The 17642-nt window shown below is 42.2% G+C and overlaps 1 protein-coding gene across 4 annotated transcripts in view; it reads right to left on the reverse strand.

Moving 5' to 3' along the window:
* Positions 1–17642, reverse strand: part of LOC131832578 (protein FAM170A-like) — a 204746-nt gene that overhangs the window by 73066 nt on the left and 114038 nt on the right. The window contains exons 1-7 of one of the 4 annotated variants that reach the window (XM_059175779.1): positions 13004–13103; positions 10535–10633; positions 8025–8144; positions 5696–5797; positions 3127–3252; positions 2139–2238; positions 743–892 (exon numbers count right to left, since the gene is read on the reverse strand). In XM_059175779.1, coding sequence (XP_059031762.1) covers positions 743–892; positions 2139–2238; positions 3127–3231 — 355 coding nt within the window. In that variant the 5' untranslated portion in view covers positions 3232–3252; positions 5696–5797; positions 8025–8144; positions 10535–10633; positions 13004–13103. Of the gene's footprint in view, positions 1–742; positions 893–2138; positions 2239–3126; positions 3253–3716; positions 5344–5695; positions 5798–8024; positions 8145–10534; positions 10634–13003; positions 13104–17642 lie in introns of those variants that run through there. The other 3 variants (XM_059175778.1, XM_059175780.1, XM_059175781.1) reach the window with 3 other exon arrangements.

A 17642-nucleotide genomic window follows, 5' to 3' on the forward strand; every position in this document is an offset into this window, starting at 1 on the left:
CGTATTCCACAGTGTGGCAGAGCATATGAACAAGTGCAGGACTGGTGCCTTTTCTTGTCATGAGACAACAGGACTTAGAGTGTTACCAGAAGTGACCTGAGCTCCCCAAACATGCAGCTCTGTGAAGTGCCAATGTCTTCGTGTATGAAGTGGCACATGGATGAGTAAGGCTCTCTATGAAGGTGCACCCCTCTCAGGGTGTACCAATTTTCCACAATTTGGCTTAGTGTGAGGTAGTTAAACCAGGTGATTGGTGTGAGGGGATGTAAATTCCGTATGGCATTAGTGTGTAAATGGGTGAGTCTGATTGTGTGAAGGAGTGAGGGTATGAGGGCATAGCTGCGCCCTCACATACAAGAGAATGGGAAGATTGATGAAGAATGGAGGCATGTCTAAAAGCAAAGGGAAGGAGAAATGGGACCATAACTGGTAGGAAGGCAGACGGATGCAGGAGTGTGTGTGAGGAGTCTATGCTCACCTGAGGGGGAAGACTATGATGAAAGGCCCACACCAGCACAGTGCTCTTCCCGGCCCCCAGCTGTCCCAGCACTCTCACGAGTAACTGGGTCCTAACCCTGGAGGCACATTCCCATTTGTCCCTCTGCAGAGCCTTCAGTCTTAGTGCCTCTGCCCTGAAGCCCTCTTCAGATTTTTATGTGGAGAATAAATTAGAGGGCTTGGGCTGAGCAGCTCAGTTGTACCTCCCATCCATGCTCAGACCCCACCTGTGTATTTCCCTTACCATCCTCATTAGCAGGAATCAGCTGAGATAGAGAGGAGACACAGGAGAAGTACTGTGAGGCAGAGGATTGTTGTTCTGCTACCTCACCACCAGGAGGGACCACGGCAGAGGACTTAGGATGGGCTGCATCCTCATGGGTCGTCTTGAATTCTGGTGAATGGAATAAAAATAAAACAATATATTGAGATGCGGCATCTTCTGGAGTCTGCATCCTTTCAAAAGAGCCACACTGAGTAAACACTCTAAGTTAGACAACATTACCACACATGACATTTGCTCTCACAGAGCAAGTGTCTGAGTGCTATGCTTTGAGGTGTGTACATGGTCTAGCTATGTGGGAATGAGGGTGTGGTGTGTCTTGTGGAGTTGCAAGTGTGTTTTGGGACACGGCTGGTGAGTGGTTGGTTTTTTCTTTCTTTCTTGTTTTTTTTTTTCAGTGTTTTGTTTATTTGAGAGAGACAGGAGGGGTGGAGGGAGAGGGACAAGCAGACTCTCTGCTGAACATGGAGCCTGACGCGGGGCTTGATCACATGATGCCGAGATCATGACCTGAGCCAAAACCAAGCATTGCCTGCCCAAATGACTGAGCCACCCAGGAGCCCCTGATGAGTACTTCTGATGATGTTGCAAGATGACGGGAGATGAGTGTGTGCATGCATACTCCACAGTGTGACAGAGCATATGAACGAGAGCAGGACTGGTGCTGTTTCGTGTCTTGAGACAACAGGACTTAGAGCGTTACCAGAAGTGACCTGAGCTCCCCGAACATGTAGCTCTGTGCAGTGCCGATGTCTTCATGCATGAAGCAGCACGTGGATGAGAAGGGCTCTATAGGAAAGTGTATCCCTCTCAGGGTGTACCAATTTTCCGGTTTGGCTTAATGTGAGGGAGTTAAACCAGGTGATTGGTGTGAGGGGATGTAAATTCCGTATGGCATTAGTGTGTACATGGCTGAGTCTCATTGTGTGAAGGAGTAAGGGTATGAGGGCATAGCTGCGCCCACATATCCTAGAGAACAGGAAGACTGATGAAGAATGAAGGCATGTCTAAAAGCAAAGGGAAGGAGAAATGGGACCATAACTGGTAGGAAGGCAGACGGATGCAGGAGTGTGTGTGAGGAGTCTATGCTCACCTGAGGGGGAAGACTGTGATGAAAGGCCCACACCAGCACAGTGCTCTTCCCGGCCCCCAGCCGTCCCAGCACTCTCACGAGTAACTGGGTCCTAACCCTGGAGGCACATTCCCATTTGTCCCTCTGCAGAGCCTTCAGTCTTAGTGCCTCTGCCCTGAAGCCCTCTTCAGATTTTTATGTGGAGAATAAATTAGAGGGCTTGGGCTGAACAGCTCAGTTGTACCTCCCATCCATGCTCAGACCCCACCTGTGTATTTCCCTCACCATCCTCATTAGCAGGAATCAGCTTAGATAGAGAGGAGACACAGGAGAAGTACTGTGAGGCAGAGGAGTTAGGCTGAGCCGCATCCTCTTGAGTCTTCCTCTTGAATTCCGGTGAATGGAATAAAAATAAAACAATATATTGAGATGCAGCATTTTCTGGAGTCTGTATCCTTTCAAAAGAGCCACATTGAGTGAACACTCTAAGTTAGACAACATTATCACACATGACACTTGCTCTCACAGAAATTAAGTGATTTTCTCAGTAGAAAACTCTAGTATTAAGGTGAGTTTACCAATTAAAACTTCACTTACTCCCAAAGAGAAGTAAATAACAATGATCAAAATTGCATTTATGGTGGATGCCCATAATACTGAGTACCTTGCATGTGGGATTTCTGGAGATGTGTAAAGAACACTGAATATGTAGAAAGAACCATGTCTATAAAATAGTATGGAGTCACTAAAGTTGGATATTTTCAGCTTGATTTTCCTCAGGAGAAACTGTAATTAAGGAGCATGGGGTACAGGTTTTATGAAGAACTCTGCATGTGTATCTATCTACTTCTATGTTGGTGTCTATTTATACACACATATATATGTAGAGAGAGAGGATAGATATAACAATATTATAGATATAGACAAAATAAATTTTCAGGGCTTCCTGGGAATCCTGGTGCTGGAGATGTTCAAATTAAGACTTCACAAACTTGCCGCAAACTCCTCTTCCAGAATTGTATTTCTATATTTCTCTTAGAGTTTTAATCTTCCCATTCAGATCCTTTAAGAGCGTCTTCCAAAGAAGACAGGGATCCTGATATGGTACATTTTTGCCTATTATTTAAGAACAGAGACCTTGGGCAGTCCTTGAGCAAAGGGGTCGTTTATGGCCATAGCTGAGCATGGGCACTTAATTCTAATTTTGAGTTAACATGCTGCCTCACCTCCCTGCCTGATTCCCCTTCAGACCAACCTCTCCCCTACCACATACCACAGCGAACGAGCTTGTCTGCAGGCACACAGGAGTATTGTGACTTTGCATCTGCTGCCATCTGGCCATGGCCTTGGGCCAACTCAGAGGGTCCAGGTAAAACATCTTCAGATGTGTTTAAAACTTCTGGGAAAGAGAAGGAAAAACAGACAGGTGACTTTATTTTACTTTATTTTTTTCCTTCACTAAACATTCAAGAAATAGCATGAACAATAACCCACACGGCACATGTCCCCATGAAGATTATAGTCCAGCTTCCGTTCAAAGTTCTAAAATCTAGGTATCTGAAAACATTTTCTGGAATGAAATGTCTGGTTACCTCTGAAAGCCTTATGTTGTTTTCTGCCATGGATCAGAGGCTCAAATTCTTGCCTAGTACATGGTAATAAGGTGCCTGCACTCTCACTATTTTGTTTACCACAAGAATAAATTCAGAGCATGTCAGTAAAGGTCTTTGGTCTGCCAGCTGTGGTTTATGATATGAAAAGTCCTGTTGCTTCCTGAGAGGGTTTGAATTTACAGGAAGGAACTGACTGACTTCCACCGCGGCTCCTTGGCCTCCTCTTTCAGGTATCTGGGTCGGACCTTACCTGAGGGCTCTGCTGCACAGCTCTGCGGGACCAGGAGACTCCAGAAGGGTTCCCAAGGCTGACTCCAGGCAACACCTCCCCACTTTGGGCACAGCTCCCCTCTGAGGAGCTATGACTGCCAAATGGCTCAGCTGTCACTTGGCCCACTTGGTGGTGTCACCCTCCTTACATCCTCCTCACACACTATTCTGATTAATTTTTGCATCTATACTCACTGTACACATAAGCCTACCTCTAAACCTTACCAATGAACAGCGAAATTCTCGGCTGTTGGTTATTTCCCTGGTAAAATATGTGTATTTCTAGGATCATCTCGATCTCTGCCATGAATTTAAACATATCACAAAAATCACCGGTTAGTTTTTCTTCCTCCTAATCTACATTTCCAAACTCAACGTTCAGGAAATAGGTCCATTTTTGTTCTTTAGAAAATAACTAAAACATACTAAGTCTCCTCCTGGGTTTACAAACTTCAGGGAAGCTTATAACTCAACTTTATTTCACAAAATGCACCTACTTTTTCTCTTTGGTCACTGGAAAGTGTCTGATAGGTCATGTTGGTTTTGGAATGAGACAATTCAGTGGGGTTGCTGTATTTTCTAGGGACTTAGTATGTGTGCCATGTTAGTGAACACAGTCTGATGTATGTGTCTGACACATGTCCTCAACAATTTTATTCAGAGAATGTAGAGGTGACCTGGCCATTGCATGTGAAGGTAGCATGAGCGTCGTGGGTGACACTGCAGCATCCTTCTAGAGATGTACAGCAGTATGTCTTCCCTGTATTACAAGTGACCTGTGTGTCACATAGTATAAAGTTTAAGTAGTTGCAGAGTATCTATTTGGTTTGTGAGTGAAATATGGAGCTGGGTGATTTTGTGATAACTGCTGAGATTGGGAAAGCAATACACACTGACCATGTGAACGAAGGATGTGGCACTTCATGTGAGCTCCTTGATTGTGGAATTACATGGGGGTTCTAGGGGACTGGAAACGGGAGTTTTATAAAATGTTAAATGACTGTCTTGGCTGTGTGCATTGTTAATGAGAAATTAAAAAGTCCTACAAGAGTGAGATTATTTGTGTGAGTTCAACATTAGAGTGGCTAAGGAAGGACATTAGAGAAAGCAAACTTGAGGAATGCATATGCTGCAAAATGAGATGTAAATGTTCAAGACATGAAGATCTGAGATTATGAGTGTGTCTGAGAGTGCAAGGATATGGGAGTGGAGAAGGAGAAATTCAGGGATGAGTGTAAACGGGTAAATATGAGAGGACACTGGGTTAAGTCCAGCAGTGGGTGTGACGGAATAAAGATTTCTGTGTTTTTATGAGGGTAGGAGGTTACTAGAGGGAGAAACTAAGACCCTTTCAAATCTCTGCCCCTTCTCCACCCATGGAGATGAGACATATGCTAAGGAGCTCACTCTTCAGAGAAGAGAAGGCAAATATGGCCCTGTTTTGATAACCTTGCATTTGGGGTATTTGTCTTTTTTGAGACTTCCCTTGAATCGCCAGGCTGCTGTTTTTTGTTTTCTTTTTTATTTTTTTTGTTTTGTTTTGTTTTTTTTCAGTTTTCACGAATGCACTTTTTATTATTAACATATAATGTATTATTATATGTTTTAACATATAATGTATTATATATAACATACAATGTATTTATTTGTACAGGTCTGTGAATCCTCAGGCTTACACATTTCACAGCACCCACCACAGCATATACCCTCCCCAACATTCATAACCCAACCACCCCATCCCAACCCTCCACCCCCAGCAACCCTCAGTTTGTTATTCAGATGCACTTCCTCCTAGACAAGGAAAAGACCTTGCATTTTCAGTGGGTCCAGACATGGTTTTGAATCAGCTAACATCTCTCATCTATCAGTGTGTAGACAGCTAATGCTCAGCTGGACCCTCAGCCATACTTACAATTCCCTTGGCCACCCCCGACCTCCAGTTCAGGCCTCTCTACTTACGAGTACTCTTACTGCCTGATACACCTGAGAAAATGGCATTGTTTCCTTCTTGCTGGGTATTAGGACCAGGCTCTGCAGCAGCGTCTTGCTCCGTTATGATTTCTATAAATTGAATTAAAGTTAAGGAGATATATCCAATATTTCATACATTCAATGCAACTGATTGCTCACTCTATGCCAGACACACATGGACACTATGGTCTCTTTTCTAGCCAAAGCTCCAAAGTAAAAGTCCTGGACAATATTTCTTTGTCCCAAGTGTTGATGGCTAGATGGACATAATATATGTACTTTGTCTTTATGGGATCCCGAGAGTGTGTCCTGGATCTGTGCTATCACAGAGCACAGTCAATGTATTTTAATATTTGTTTACCTGACTATACATACATCACTGTATGAGTTTTACTTTAGCTGTTACAGGCTGAATAATGCCTCAACCAAAGATGCCCATATCCTGTCACCAGAATCTGTAATGTTACCTTATAAGAACCAAGGGACTTTGTAGATATTATTAAATTAAGGACCCTGAGATGGGGAGATTATTTCTGATTAGATGGGTGGTTCCATATGCCATATTTTAGACTTCTGACGTCTAGAACTATGACAGAACACATTTTTGTTGTCTTTAATCCACTAAGTTTGTGGTCATTTGTTAAATCATTTGATAGCTAATAATAAATATATTAATAAATAATATTATATATTACAATATATATTATATATAAATTATATAAAATAATAAGTATATATAAATAATATATAATAAATATATTAAACTAAGGATCCCCACATAAACCAGATGGATGGGGAGGTTTTCCAAATAGGTAGGCTCTATTTACCCAATTCCCTTTGTTTTCTGAGTACAGAATTTGAGCCAATGGTGCTACCCACTCTTTGTGCAAAATAAGGAGCCTGGAACACTTGAACTCCCAGTCATATTGTATGTGATTGTCATCTAGTACTTCAGTTACACCTGTTTTCTTATCATCGCTCTATTAGTGATCACTGATTTGTGTGTAAATCATCAAAACCGATCTACATTCAGAGACTTCTCAGCTCACCTTTTGTTCCTGTGTTCCATTTCATCTTTCTGAAATGATTCAGTGTTTTTAGCCTTTTATATTTTATTTTTTCTACTTTTTATCTGAAGAATGTCTTTTTCCACCCTTATTCTTTACGAAGTGACTGTTCTTTGCTTTCAGCACATTATTTTGTATTGCCATTAGGTTTCAACAACTGTTGCCTGACAAATCACTATTCGATTGTGTGCTTCTCTCCGTTTGCTTTAAGGTCTTTGTTACTGAGTTTCTGAATGGTGGTTTTAGTGTACTTAGGTGTGGATTTATTTTTGCCTTTCCTATAATGAGCTTCCAAATGTTTCCTGATTCCAAGGATTCGTATCTTCCGTTGTTTTAGAAAAATTGGCAATTATCTATTTGTCTTACTTTCTTTTACTCTTCACAAATCTCAGTTTGATATGTCATACTTTCACATTTTATCCTCATTTATCCTAATCCCTCTTTCATATTCTATTCATCTCTCTGATTTATATTTGAACGTAATTCCCTAGCTCTATCCTTCCAAGTCATAAATTTTCTTTTCACTTGTGTTGAATGTGATGTTTAACTCATCCACATTTTTTATACTTTCTAGAACATTATTTTTCTCCTCTAAAACTTTAGAATTTTTAAATATTTTTTCTCGGTAGTGTTTTATGACATTACATCTTTAATAACTATAAACATTATTATCTACCATCCCTATAGTACTGTTCAATTAAATGATCTTCTTTGATGCCAAACCTAAATGCTCAGTGTTTGCATAATCTGACTTAGACTGTGTGCTTTGTAGTTTTAGGCTGAGTTCACGTTCAGGAAGTCATTACCATAGGACACTTAACATGGATGATTATCAATTTGGAGCTTTTACGTATTCTACAGTCAGCTATTTCTAGAGTACCACAAGCTATGGTTTAATTATACACTTATTCTCCCCTTTTAAGTTGAACTGACACTACAGCAATTGTGAACACCGCGCCTAAGAATTCTCCTTCTTCCCTCAATAAATAATATCGTCCCCCAAAATGTAGGCACACAGTTCCTCTCTACCCACTAAATGTGAAAAGTGTTTGTAATGAGTTCCTATTGAGGGTACAGAACAGGAGCCTCATATTCCCAAATCAGGGCAGAGAAAAAGATTATAACTGGGCCTCATGTGTAACTTTCTCCCTCTGGCTTTGGAGAGATGTTGAGCTGGATGTCTATAGGTCTATTCAGACCCCCTCTTCCCTCAGCTGCCTGGACTTGAAATGCCCTTCCTTTCTCCTTACCAGAGAATGAGGAGTAATAGGAATTTTCTGATTCAGAATATTCACTTTCTGACTCATCATCTGAAGGATAGTCTTCCAATTAGTGGCCAGGTTGTGGATATTTGTGGGACTTTGATGGTCCTAAAAAATTGAACAAAAGTCATAAAAACAGCTGGTCCCATTCTGTTCTCCTCTTACACTCTTGTCCCTAATCTACTATCCCCACTCTCCCCATCCCCCATGGAAATACTTATTTTGCCCTAAATAGTTATCTTTAGTATGGGCAAAGAATTGGCCTATTGCACTATCCTGTCTTTCTGTCTGGATGCTGCTACCATGGCTCCCGACAGTCATTCACTGTGGTTAGGATTTTCAGTACCATTTGCCTTCCTTCACATCTGTTACCCTTTTACCCTCTGCGTTCTGAACTCCTAGAGATTTATAACCTCAAATGAGACAAGCAATGAAGTTTTATTTTTGAAGAACCTATTCCTCACTGTTATGTCAGTGTTTCTGTTGCCACGGCAAATAAACAAGCTCACTGCTTCCTAGATAACTGTTTAATAATACCATCATTTCCTATGGGTGTGTCTGATACGTGTACTGGGCACCTGTTGTATCATGATGGTGTGATGGATGTAAGGTGCTTTGTGTGTGAAAGTTCCTAACACGTTGGTTCAAACAGGGCCAGGGCCTAATGTGTAACAGCTCTGGTGTTTGTGAATCTGAATATGGGGTGAATTTTGTGTGACTGAGAATGGTATGCATGCTTTATGTACATATCCACATGTGTAGATTCCACATCCTGTGACTATGGATTTGTGGGGTGTATAGGTTGTTACAGGATTTAGATGTACCAGAAAATTATTAGGAATACTGTCTTTGAGAGTAGAATTGGTATATTTGTGTAATCTCAGGGGAATAATGAAAGAACATTAGAGGACATAAAAGTCAAAAGTTGTAAGAGAAAGAACATATGAGCTTTGAGACCGTGTAAAGATCTAAAGGAAATGGAGATGTAGAGAAGACTGTGTAAGAAAATATAAGTATATATGTGTATATGTATATTATTTTCACAGATTTAATGATGAAAGGAACTAGACACAAACTATACATTGTATGCTTCCGTGAAACTTAAAAAAAGGGGTAACTGATCTAGAGTTTCAGAAGTCAGAGCAATCATCACTTTTTATGGCACGTGGCATAGAGAATTCAGAAGCATGTGGAAGATTGTAAGGAACTGAATGATGAGGATGAGGAGTGCAGAGGGTTTGTAAAGGGATGAATGTCAGAACACAGGCTACCAAAGTACATGGACTGGATGTCTATACTCCACCTCAAGTCCAGCTCTTGAGAATCTGACTGCTTCTGGCCTACTTAAAGCTGTTGGTATTTTCATGCCTTCCTGATAACATAAATGCTTTGGTGGTTCACACTGACATACCCTTCCATGTTTCTCTGCGAACATTCTCATACCCAGACCCTCTCCCAGCATTTCTTCAAGAAAGAGCACTGCTCTCTGCTGATCTTTTTGGGATTACTCCGGTCCTAGTAAGGACTTTTCCCTAGCAACTGATCGTTTCTGTTGATCACTGAAGAAAACCGAGTTAGAGTCCGTGATCAAAGGACCGAGACTAATGCAAAGTGAAAGTCAAGCAATGCTTTATTTCTGCCAAGCATCAGAAACCAAACAGACCGGTAGGGGCCGTCTCTCATGAAAAGGCCGCCCCCAAGGAGGCCTGCTCCGGAAGACTATTACTCCAAGGAATACCCTAACGGCTATTCTAAGGGCCATTCTAACAGCTATCCCAACGGCTATTCTAACTGCTATCCCAACAGCTATTCTAACTCCTCCTACGACTCCCCCGCCCCACACACAGGTGGCCAATGAGATTGCAACACACCACAGTAAATATATGCGCACCCCACTGACTGGATGTGTCCATCTGGCCTGTCCCACCCCTATATCAAGGGTTGCAAGTAAGCTCCTCTGGGAGAGGCGGAGTCAATCTAAGTTTACAACCAAAGAGCTCCCTCTGACTAACGAGGCCCCTACAGACTGGGCATGAGTTTCCGCATCAGGCAGCCTAGGATCAAATGATGGGCAGAATTTGTTCAATCATTGGAGAGCTGATAACAACTATATTAACCTTAAACTAAGGATCCCCACATACTCTGGATGGATGGGGAGGTTTTACAAATGGGTAGGCTCTATTTACCCAATTCCTGTGAATACTGCACCTATGAATTCCATTTTTTCCCTCAATAAATATCTTCCCCCAAAATGTAGGCACACAGTTCCTCTCTACCCACTAAATGTGAAAAGTGTTTGTAATGAGTTCCTATTGAGGGTACAGAAACAGGAGACTCATATTCCCAAATCCGAGCAGAGAAAAAGATTGTAACTGGGCCTCATGTGTACCTTTCTCCCTCTGGCTTTGGAGAGATGCTGAGCTGGATACCTATGGGTCTATTCAGACCCCCTCTACCCTCCTCTGCTTGGACTTGAAATGCCCTTCCTTTCTCCTTACCAGAGAATGAGGAATAACAAGTGAAGGATTCACTTTTTGCCTCAGGGCCTGGAGGACTGTCTTTCAAAGAGTGGCCAGGTTGTGGATCCTACGATGGTCCTAAAAAATTGAATAAAAGTCATAAAAACAGTTGGCCCCATTCTGTTCCCCTCTTACACTCTTGTCCCTTATCGACTATCCCCACTCTCCCCATCCCCCATGGAAATACTTATTTTGCCCAAAACAGTTACCTTTAGTATGGGCAAAGAATTGGCCTATTGCACTATCCTGTCTGTGTCATTCGCTGTGGTTAGGATTTTCAGTACCATTTGCCTTCCTTCACATCTGTTACCCTTTTACCCTCTGCGTTCTGAACTCCTAGAGATTTATAACCTCAAATGAGACAAGCAATGAAGTTTTATTTTTGAAGAACCTATTCCTCACTGTTATGTCAGTGTTTCTGTTGCCACGGCAAATAAACAAGCTCACTGCTTCCTAGATAACTGTTTAATAATACCATCATTTCCTATGGGTGTATCTGATACGTGTACTGGGCACCTGTTGTATCATGATGGTGTGATGGATGTAAGGTGCTTTGTGTGTGAAAGTTCCTAACACGTTGGTTCAAACAGGGCCAGGGCCTAATGTGTAACAGCTCTGGTGTTTGTGAATCTGAATATGGGGTGAATTTTGTGTGACTGAGAATGGTATGCATGCTTTATGTGTTTTAGTTTTGTACATATCCACATGTGTAGATTCCACATCCTGTGACTATGGATTTGTGGGGTGTATAGGTTGTTACAGGATTTAGATGTACCAGAAAATTATTAGGAATACTGTCTTTGAGAGTAGAATTGGTATATTTGTGTAATCTCAGGGGAATAATGAAAGAACATTAGAGGACATAAAAGTCAAAAGTTGTAAGAGAAAGAACATATGAGCTTTGAGACCGTGTAAAGATCTAAAGGAAATGGAGATGTAGAGAAGACTGTGTAAGAAAATATAAGTATATATGTGTATATGTATATTATTTTCACAGATTTAATGATGAAAGGAACTAGACACAAACTATACATTGTATGCTTCCGTGAAACTTAAAAAAGGGGTAACTGATCTAGAGTTTCAGAAGTCAGAGCAATCATCACTTTTTATGGCAAGTGGCATAGAGAATTCAGAAGCATGTGGAAGATTGTTAGGAACTGAATGATGAGGATGAGGAGTGCAGAGGGTTTGTAAAGGGATGAATGTCAGAACACAGGCTACCAAAGTACATGGACTGGATGTCTATACTCCACCTCAAGTCCAGCTCTTGAGAATCTGACTGCTTCTGGCCTACTTAAAGCTGTTGGTACTTTCATGCCTTCCTGATAACATAAATGCTTTGGTGGTTCACACTGACATACCCTTCCATGTTTCTCTGCGAACATTCTCATACCCAGACCCTCTCCCAGCATTTCTTCAAGAAAGAGCACTGCTCTCTGCTGATCTTTTTGGGATTCCTCCGGTCCTAGTAAGGACTTTTCCCCAGCAACTGATCGTTTCTGTTGATCACTGAAGAAAACCGAGTTAGAGTCCGTGATCAAAGGACCGAGACTAATGCAAAGTGAAAGTCAAGCAACGCTTTATTTCTGCCAAGCATCAGAAACCAAACAGACCGGTAGGGGCCATCTCTCATGAAAAGGCCGCCCCCAAGGAGGCCTGCTCCGGAAGACTATTACTCCAAGGAATACCCTAACGGCTATTCTAAGGGCCATTCTAACAGCTATCCCAACGGCTATTCTAACTGCTCTCCCAACAGCTATTCTAACTCCTCCTACGACTCCCCCGCCCCACACACAGGTGGCCAATGAGATTGCAACACACCACAGTAAATATATGCGCACCCCACTGACTGGATGTGTCCATCTGGCCTGTCCCACCCCTATATCAAGGGTTGCAAGTAAGCTCCTCTGGGAGAGGCGGAGTCAATCTAAGTTTACAACCAAAGAGCTCCCTCTGACTAACGAGGCCCCTACAGACTGGGCATGAGTTTCCGCATCAGGCAGCCTAGGATCAAATGATGGGCAGAATTTGTTCAATCATTGGAGAGCTGATAACAACTATATTAACCTTAAACTAAGGATCCCCACATACTCTGGATGGATGGGGAGGTTTTACAAATGGGTAGGCTCTATTTACCCAATTCCTGTGAATACTGCACCTATGAATTCCATTTTTTCCCTCAATAAATATCTTCCCCCAAAATGTAGGCACACAGTTCCTCTCTACCCACTAAATGTGAAAAGTGTTTGTAATGAGTTCCTATTGAGGGTACAGAAACAGGAGACTCATATTCCCAAATCCGAGCAGAGAAAAAGATTGTAACTGGGCCTCATGTGTACCTTTCTCCCTCTGGCTTTGGAGAGATGCTGAGCTGGATACCTATGGGTCTATTCAGACCCCCTCTACCCTCCTCTGCTTGGACTTGAAATGCCCTTCCTTTCTCCTTACCAGAGAATGAGGAATAACAAGTGAAGGATTCACTTTTTGCCTCAGGGCCTGGAGGACTGTCTTTCAAAGAGTGGCCAGGTTGTGGATCCTACGATGGTCCTAAAAAATTGAATAAAAGTCATAAAAACAGTTGGCCCCATTCTGTTCCCCTCTTACACTCTTGTCCCTTATCGACTATCCCCACTCTCCCCATCCCCCATGGAAATACTTATTTTGCCCAAAACAGTTACCTTTAGTATGGGCAAAGAATTGGCCTATTGCACTATCCTGTCTGTGTCATTCGCTGTGGTTAGGATTTTCAGTACCATTTGCCTTCCTTCACATCTGTTACCCTTTTACCCTCTGCGTTCTGAACTCCTAGAGATTTATAACCTCAAATGAGACAAGCAATGAAGTTTTATTTTTGAAGAACCTATTCCTCACTGTTATGTCAGTGTTTCTGTTGCCACGGCAAATAAACAAGCTCACTGCTTCCTAGATAACTGTTTAATAATACCATCATTTCCTATGGGTGTATCTGATACGTGTACTGGGCACCTGTTGTATCATGATGGTGTGATGGATGTAAGGTGCTTTGTGTGTGAAAGTTCCTAACACGTTGGTTCAAACAGGGCCAGGGCCTAATGTGTAACAGCTCTGGTGTTTGTGAATCTGAATATGGGGTGAATTTTGTGTGACTGAGAATGGTATGCATGCTTTATGTGTTTTAGTTTTGTACATATCCACATGTGTAGATTCCACATCCTGTGACTATGGATTTGTGGGGTGTATAGGTTGTTACAGGATTTAGATGTACCAGAAAATTATTAGGAATACTGTCTTTGAGAGTAGAATTGGTATATTTGTGTAATCTCAGGGGAATAATGAAAGAACATTAGAGGACATAAAAGTCAAAAGTTGTAAGAGAAAGAACATATGAGCTTTGAGACCGTGTAAAGATCTAAAGGAAATGGAGATGTAGAGAAGACTGTGTAAGAAAATATAAGTATATATGTGTATATGTATATTATTTTCACAGATTTAATGATGAAAGGAACTAGACACAAACTATACATTGTATGCTTCCGTGAAACTTAAAAAAAGGGGTAACTGATCTAGAGTTTCAGAAGTCAGAGCAATCATCACTTTTTATGGCACGTGGCATAGAGAATTCAGAAGCATGTGGAAGATTGTAAGGAACTGAATGATGAGGATGAGGAGTGCAGAGGGTTTGTAAAGGGATGAATGTCAGAACACAGGCTACCAAAGTACATGGACTGGATGTCTATACTCCACCTCAAGTCCAGCTCTTGAGAATCTGACTGCTTCTGGCCTACTTAAAGCTGTTGGTATTTTCATGCCTTCCTGATAACATAAATGCTTTGGTGGTTCACACTGACATACCCTTCCATGTTTCTCTGCGAACATTCTCATACCCAGACCCTCTCCCAGCATTTCTTCAAGAAAGAGCACTGCTCTCTGCTGATCTTTTTGGGATTACTCCGGTCCTAGTAAGGACTTTTCCCTAGCAACTGATCGTTTCTGTTGATCACTGAAGAAAACCGAGTTAGAGTCCGTGATCAAAGGACCGAGACTAATGCAAAGTGAAAGTCAAGCAATGCTTTATTTCTGCCAAGCATCAGAAACCAAACAGACCGGTAGGGGCCGTCTCTCATGAAAAGGCCGCCCCCAAGGAGGCCTGCTCCGGAAGACTATTACTCCAAGGAATACCCTAACGGCTATTCTAAGGGCCATTCTAACAGCTATCCCAACGGCTATTCTAACTGCTATCCCAACAGCTATTCTAACTCCTCCTACGACTCCCCCGCCCCACACACAGGTGGCCAATGAGATTGCAACACACCACAGTAAATATATGCGCACCCCACTGACTGGATGTGTCCATCTGGCCTGTCCCACCCCTATATCAAGGGTTGCAAGTAAGCTCCTCTGGGAGAGGCGGAGTCAATCTAAGTTTACAACCAAAGAGCTCCCTCTGACTAACGAGGCCCCTACAGACTGGGCATGAGTTTCCGCATCAGGCAGCCTAGGATCAAATGATGGGCAGAATTTGTTCAATCATTGGAGAGCTGATAACAACTATATTAACCTTAAACTAAGGATCCCCACATACTCTGGATGGATGGGGAGGTTTTACAAATGGGTAGGCTCTATTTACCCAATTCCTGTGAATACTGCACCTATGAATTCCATTTTTTCCCTCAATAAATATCTTCCCCCAAAATGTAGGCACACAGTTCCTCTCTACCCACTAAATGTGAAAAGTGTTTGTAATGAGTTCCTATTGAGGGTACAGAAACAGGAGACTCATATTCCCAAATCCGAGCAGAGAAAAAGATTGTAACTGGGCCTCATGTGTACCTTTCTCCCTCTGGCTTTGGAGAGATGCTGAGCTGGATACCTATGGGTCTATTCAGACCCCCTCTACCCTCCTCTGCTTGGACTTGAAATGCCCTTCCTTTCTCCTTACCAGAGAATGAGGAATAACAAGTGAAGGATTCACTTTTTGCCTCAGGGCCTGGAGGACTGTCTTTCAAAGAGTGGCCAGGTTGTGGATCCTACGATGGTCCTAAAAAATTGAATAAAAGTCATAAAAACAGTTGGCCCCATTCTGTTCCCCTCTTACACTCTTGTCCCTTATCGACTATCCCCACTCTCCCCATCCCCCATGGAAATACTTATTTTGCCCAAAACAGTTACCTTTAGTATGGGCAAAGAATTGGCCTATTGCACTATCCTGTCTGTGTCATTCGCTGTGGTTAGGATTTTCAGTACCATTTGCCTTCCTTCACATCTGTTACCCTTTTACCCTCTGCGTTCTGAACTCCTAGAGATTTATAACCTCAAATGAGACAAGCAATGAAGTTTTATTTTTGAAGAACCTATTCCTCACTGTTATGTCAGTGTTTCTGTTGCCACGGCAAATAAACAAGCTCACTGCTTCCTAGATAACTGTTTAATAATACCATCATTTCCTATGGGTGTATCTGATACGTGTACTGGGCACCTGTTGTATCATGATGGTGTGATGGATGTAAGGTGCTTTGTGTGTGAAAGTTCCTAACACGTTGGTTCAAACAGGGCCAGGGCCTAATGTGTAACAGCTCTGGTGTTTGTGAATCTGAATATGGGGTGAATTTTGTGTGACTGAGAATGGTATGCATGCTTTATGTGTTTTAGTTTTGTACATATCCACATGTGTAGATTCCACATCCTGTGACTATGGATTTGTGGGGTGTATAGGTTGTTACAGGATTTAGATGTACCAGAAAATTATTAGGAATACTGTCTTTGAGAGTAGAATTGGTATATTTGTGTAATCTCAGGGGAATAATGAAAGAACATTAGAGGACATAAAAGTCAAAAGTTGTAAGAGAAAGAACATATGAGCTTTGAGACCGTGTAAAGATCTAAAGGAAATGGAGATGTAGAGAAGACTGTGTAAGAAAATATAAGTATATATGTGTATATGTATATTATTTTCACAGATTTAATGATGAAAGGAACTAGACACAAACTATACATTGTATGCTTCCGTGAAACTTAAAAAAGGGGTAACTGATCTAGAGTTTCAGAAGTCAGAGCAATCATCACTTTTTATGGCAAGTGGCATAGAGAATTCAGAAGCATGTGGAAGATTGTTAGGAACTGAATGATGAGGATGAGGAGTGCAGAGGGTTTGTAAAGGGATGAATGTCAGAACACAGGCTACCAAAGTACATGGACTGGATGTCTATACTCCACCTCAAGTCCAGCTCTTGAGAATCTGACTGCTTCTGGCCTACTTAAAGCTGTTGGTACTTTCATGCCTTCCTGATAACATAAATGCTTTGGTGGTTCACACTGACATACCCTTCCATGTTTCTCTGCGAACATTCTCATACCCAGACCCTCTCCCAGCATTTCTTCAAGAAAGAGCACTGCTCTCTGCTGATCTTTTTGGGATTCCTCCGGTCCTAGTAAGGACTTTTCCCCAGCAACTGATCGTTTCTGTTGATCACTGAAGAAAACCGAGTTAGAGTCCGTGATCAAAGGACCGAGACTAATGCAAAGTGAAAGTCAAGCAACGCTTTATTTCTGCCAAGCATCAGAAACCAAACAGACCGGTAGGGGCCATCTCTCATGAAAAGGCCGCCCCCAAGGAGGCCTGCTCCGGAAGACTATTACTCCAAGGAATACCCTAACGGCTATTCTAAGGGCCATTCTAACAGCTATCCCAACGGCTATTCTAACTGCTCTCCCAACAGCTATTCTAACTCCTCCTACGACTCCCCCGCCCCACACACAGGTGGCCAATGAGATTGCAACACACCACAGTAAATATATGCGCACCCCACTGACTGGATGTGTCCATCTGGCCTGTCCCACCCCTATATCAAGGGTTGCAAGTAAGCTCCTCTGGGAGAGGCGGAGTCAATCTAAGTTTACAACCAAAGAGCTCCCTCTGACTAACGAGGCCCCTACAGACTGGGCATGAGTTTCCGCATCAGGCAGCCTAGGATCAAATGATGGGCAGAATTTGTTCAATCATTGGAGAGCTGATAACAACTATATTAACCTTAAACTAAGGATCCCCACATACTCTGGATGGATGGGGAGGTTTTACAAATGGGTAGGCTCTATTTACCCAATTCCTGTG

Source organism: Mustela lutreola, chromosome 5, assembly GCF_030435805.1.
Source record: "Mustela lutreola isolate mMusLut2 chromosome 5, mMusLut2.pri, whole genome shotgun sequence".
Lineage (NCBI taxonomy): Eukaryota > Metazoa > Chordata > Mammalia > Carnivora > Mustelidae > Mustela > Mustela lutreola.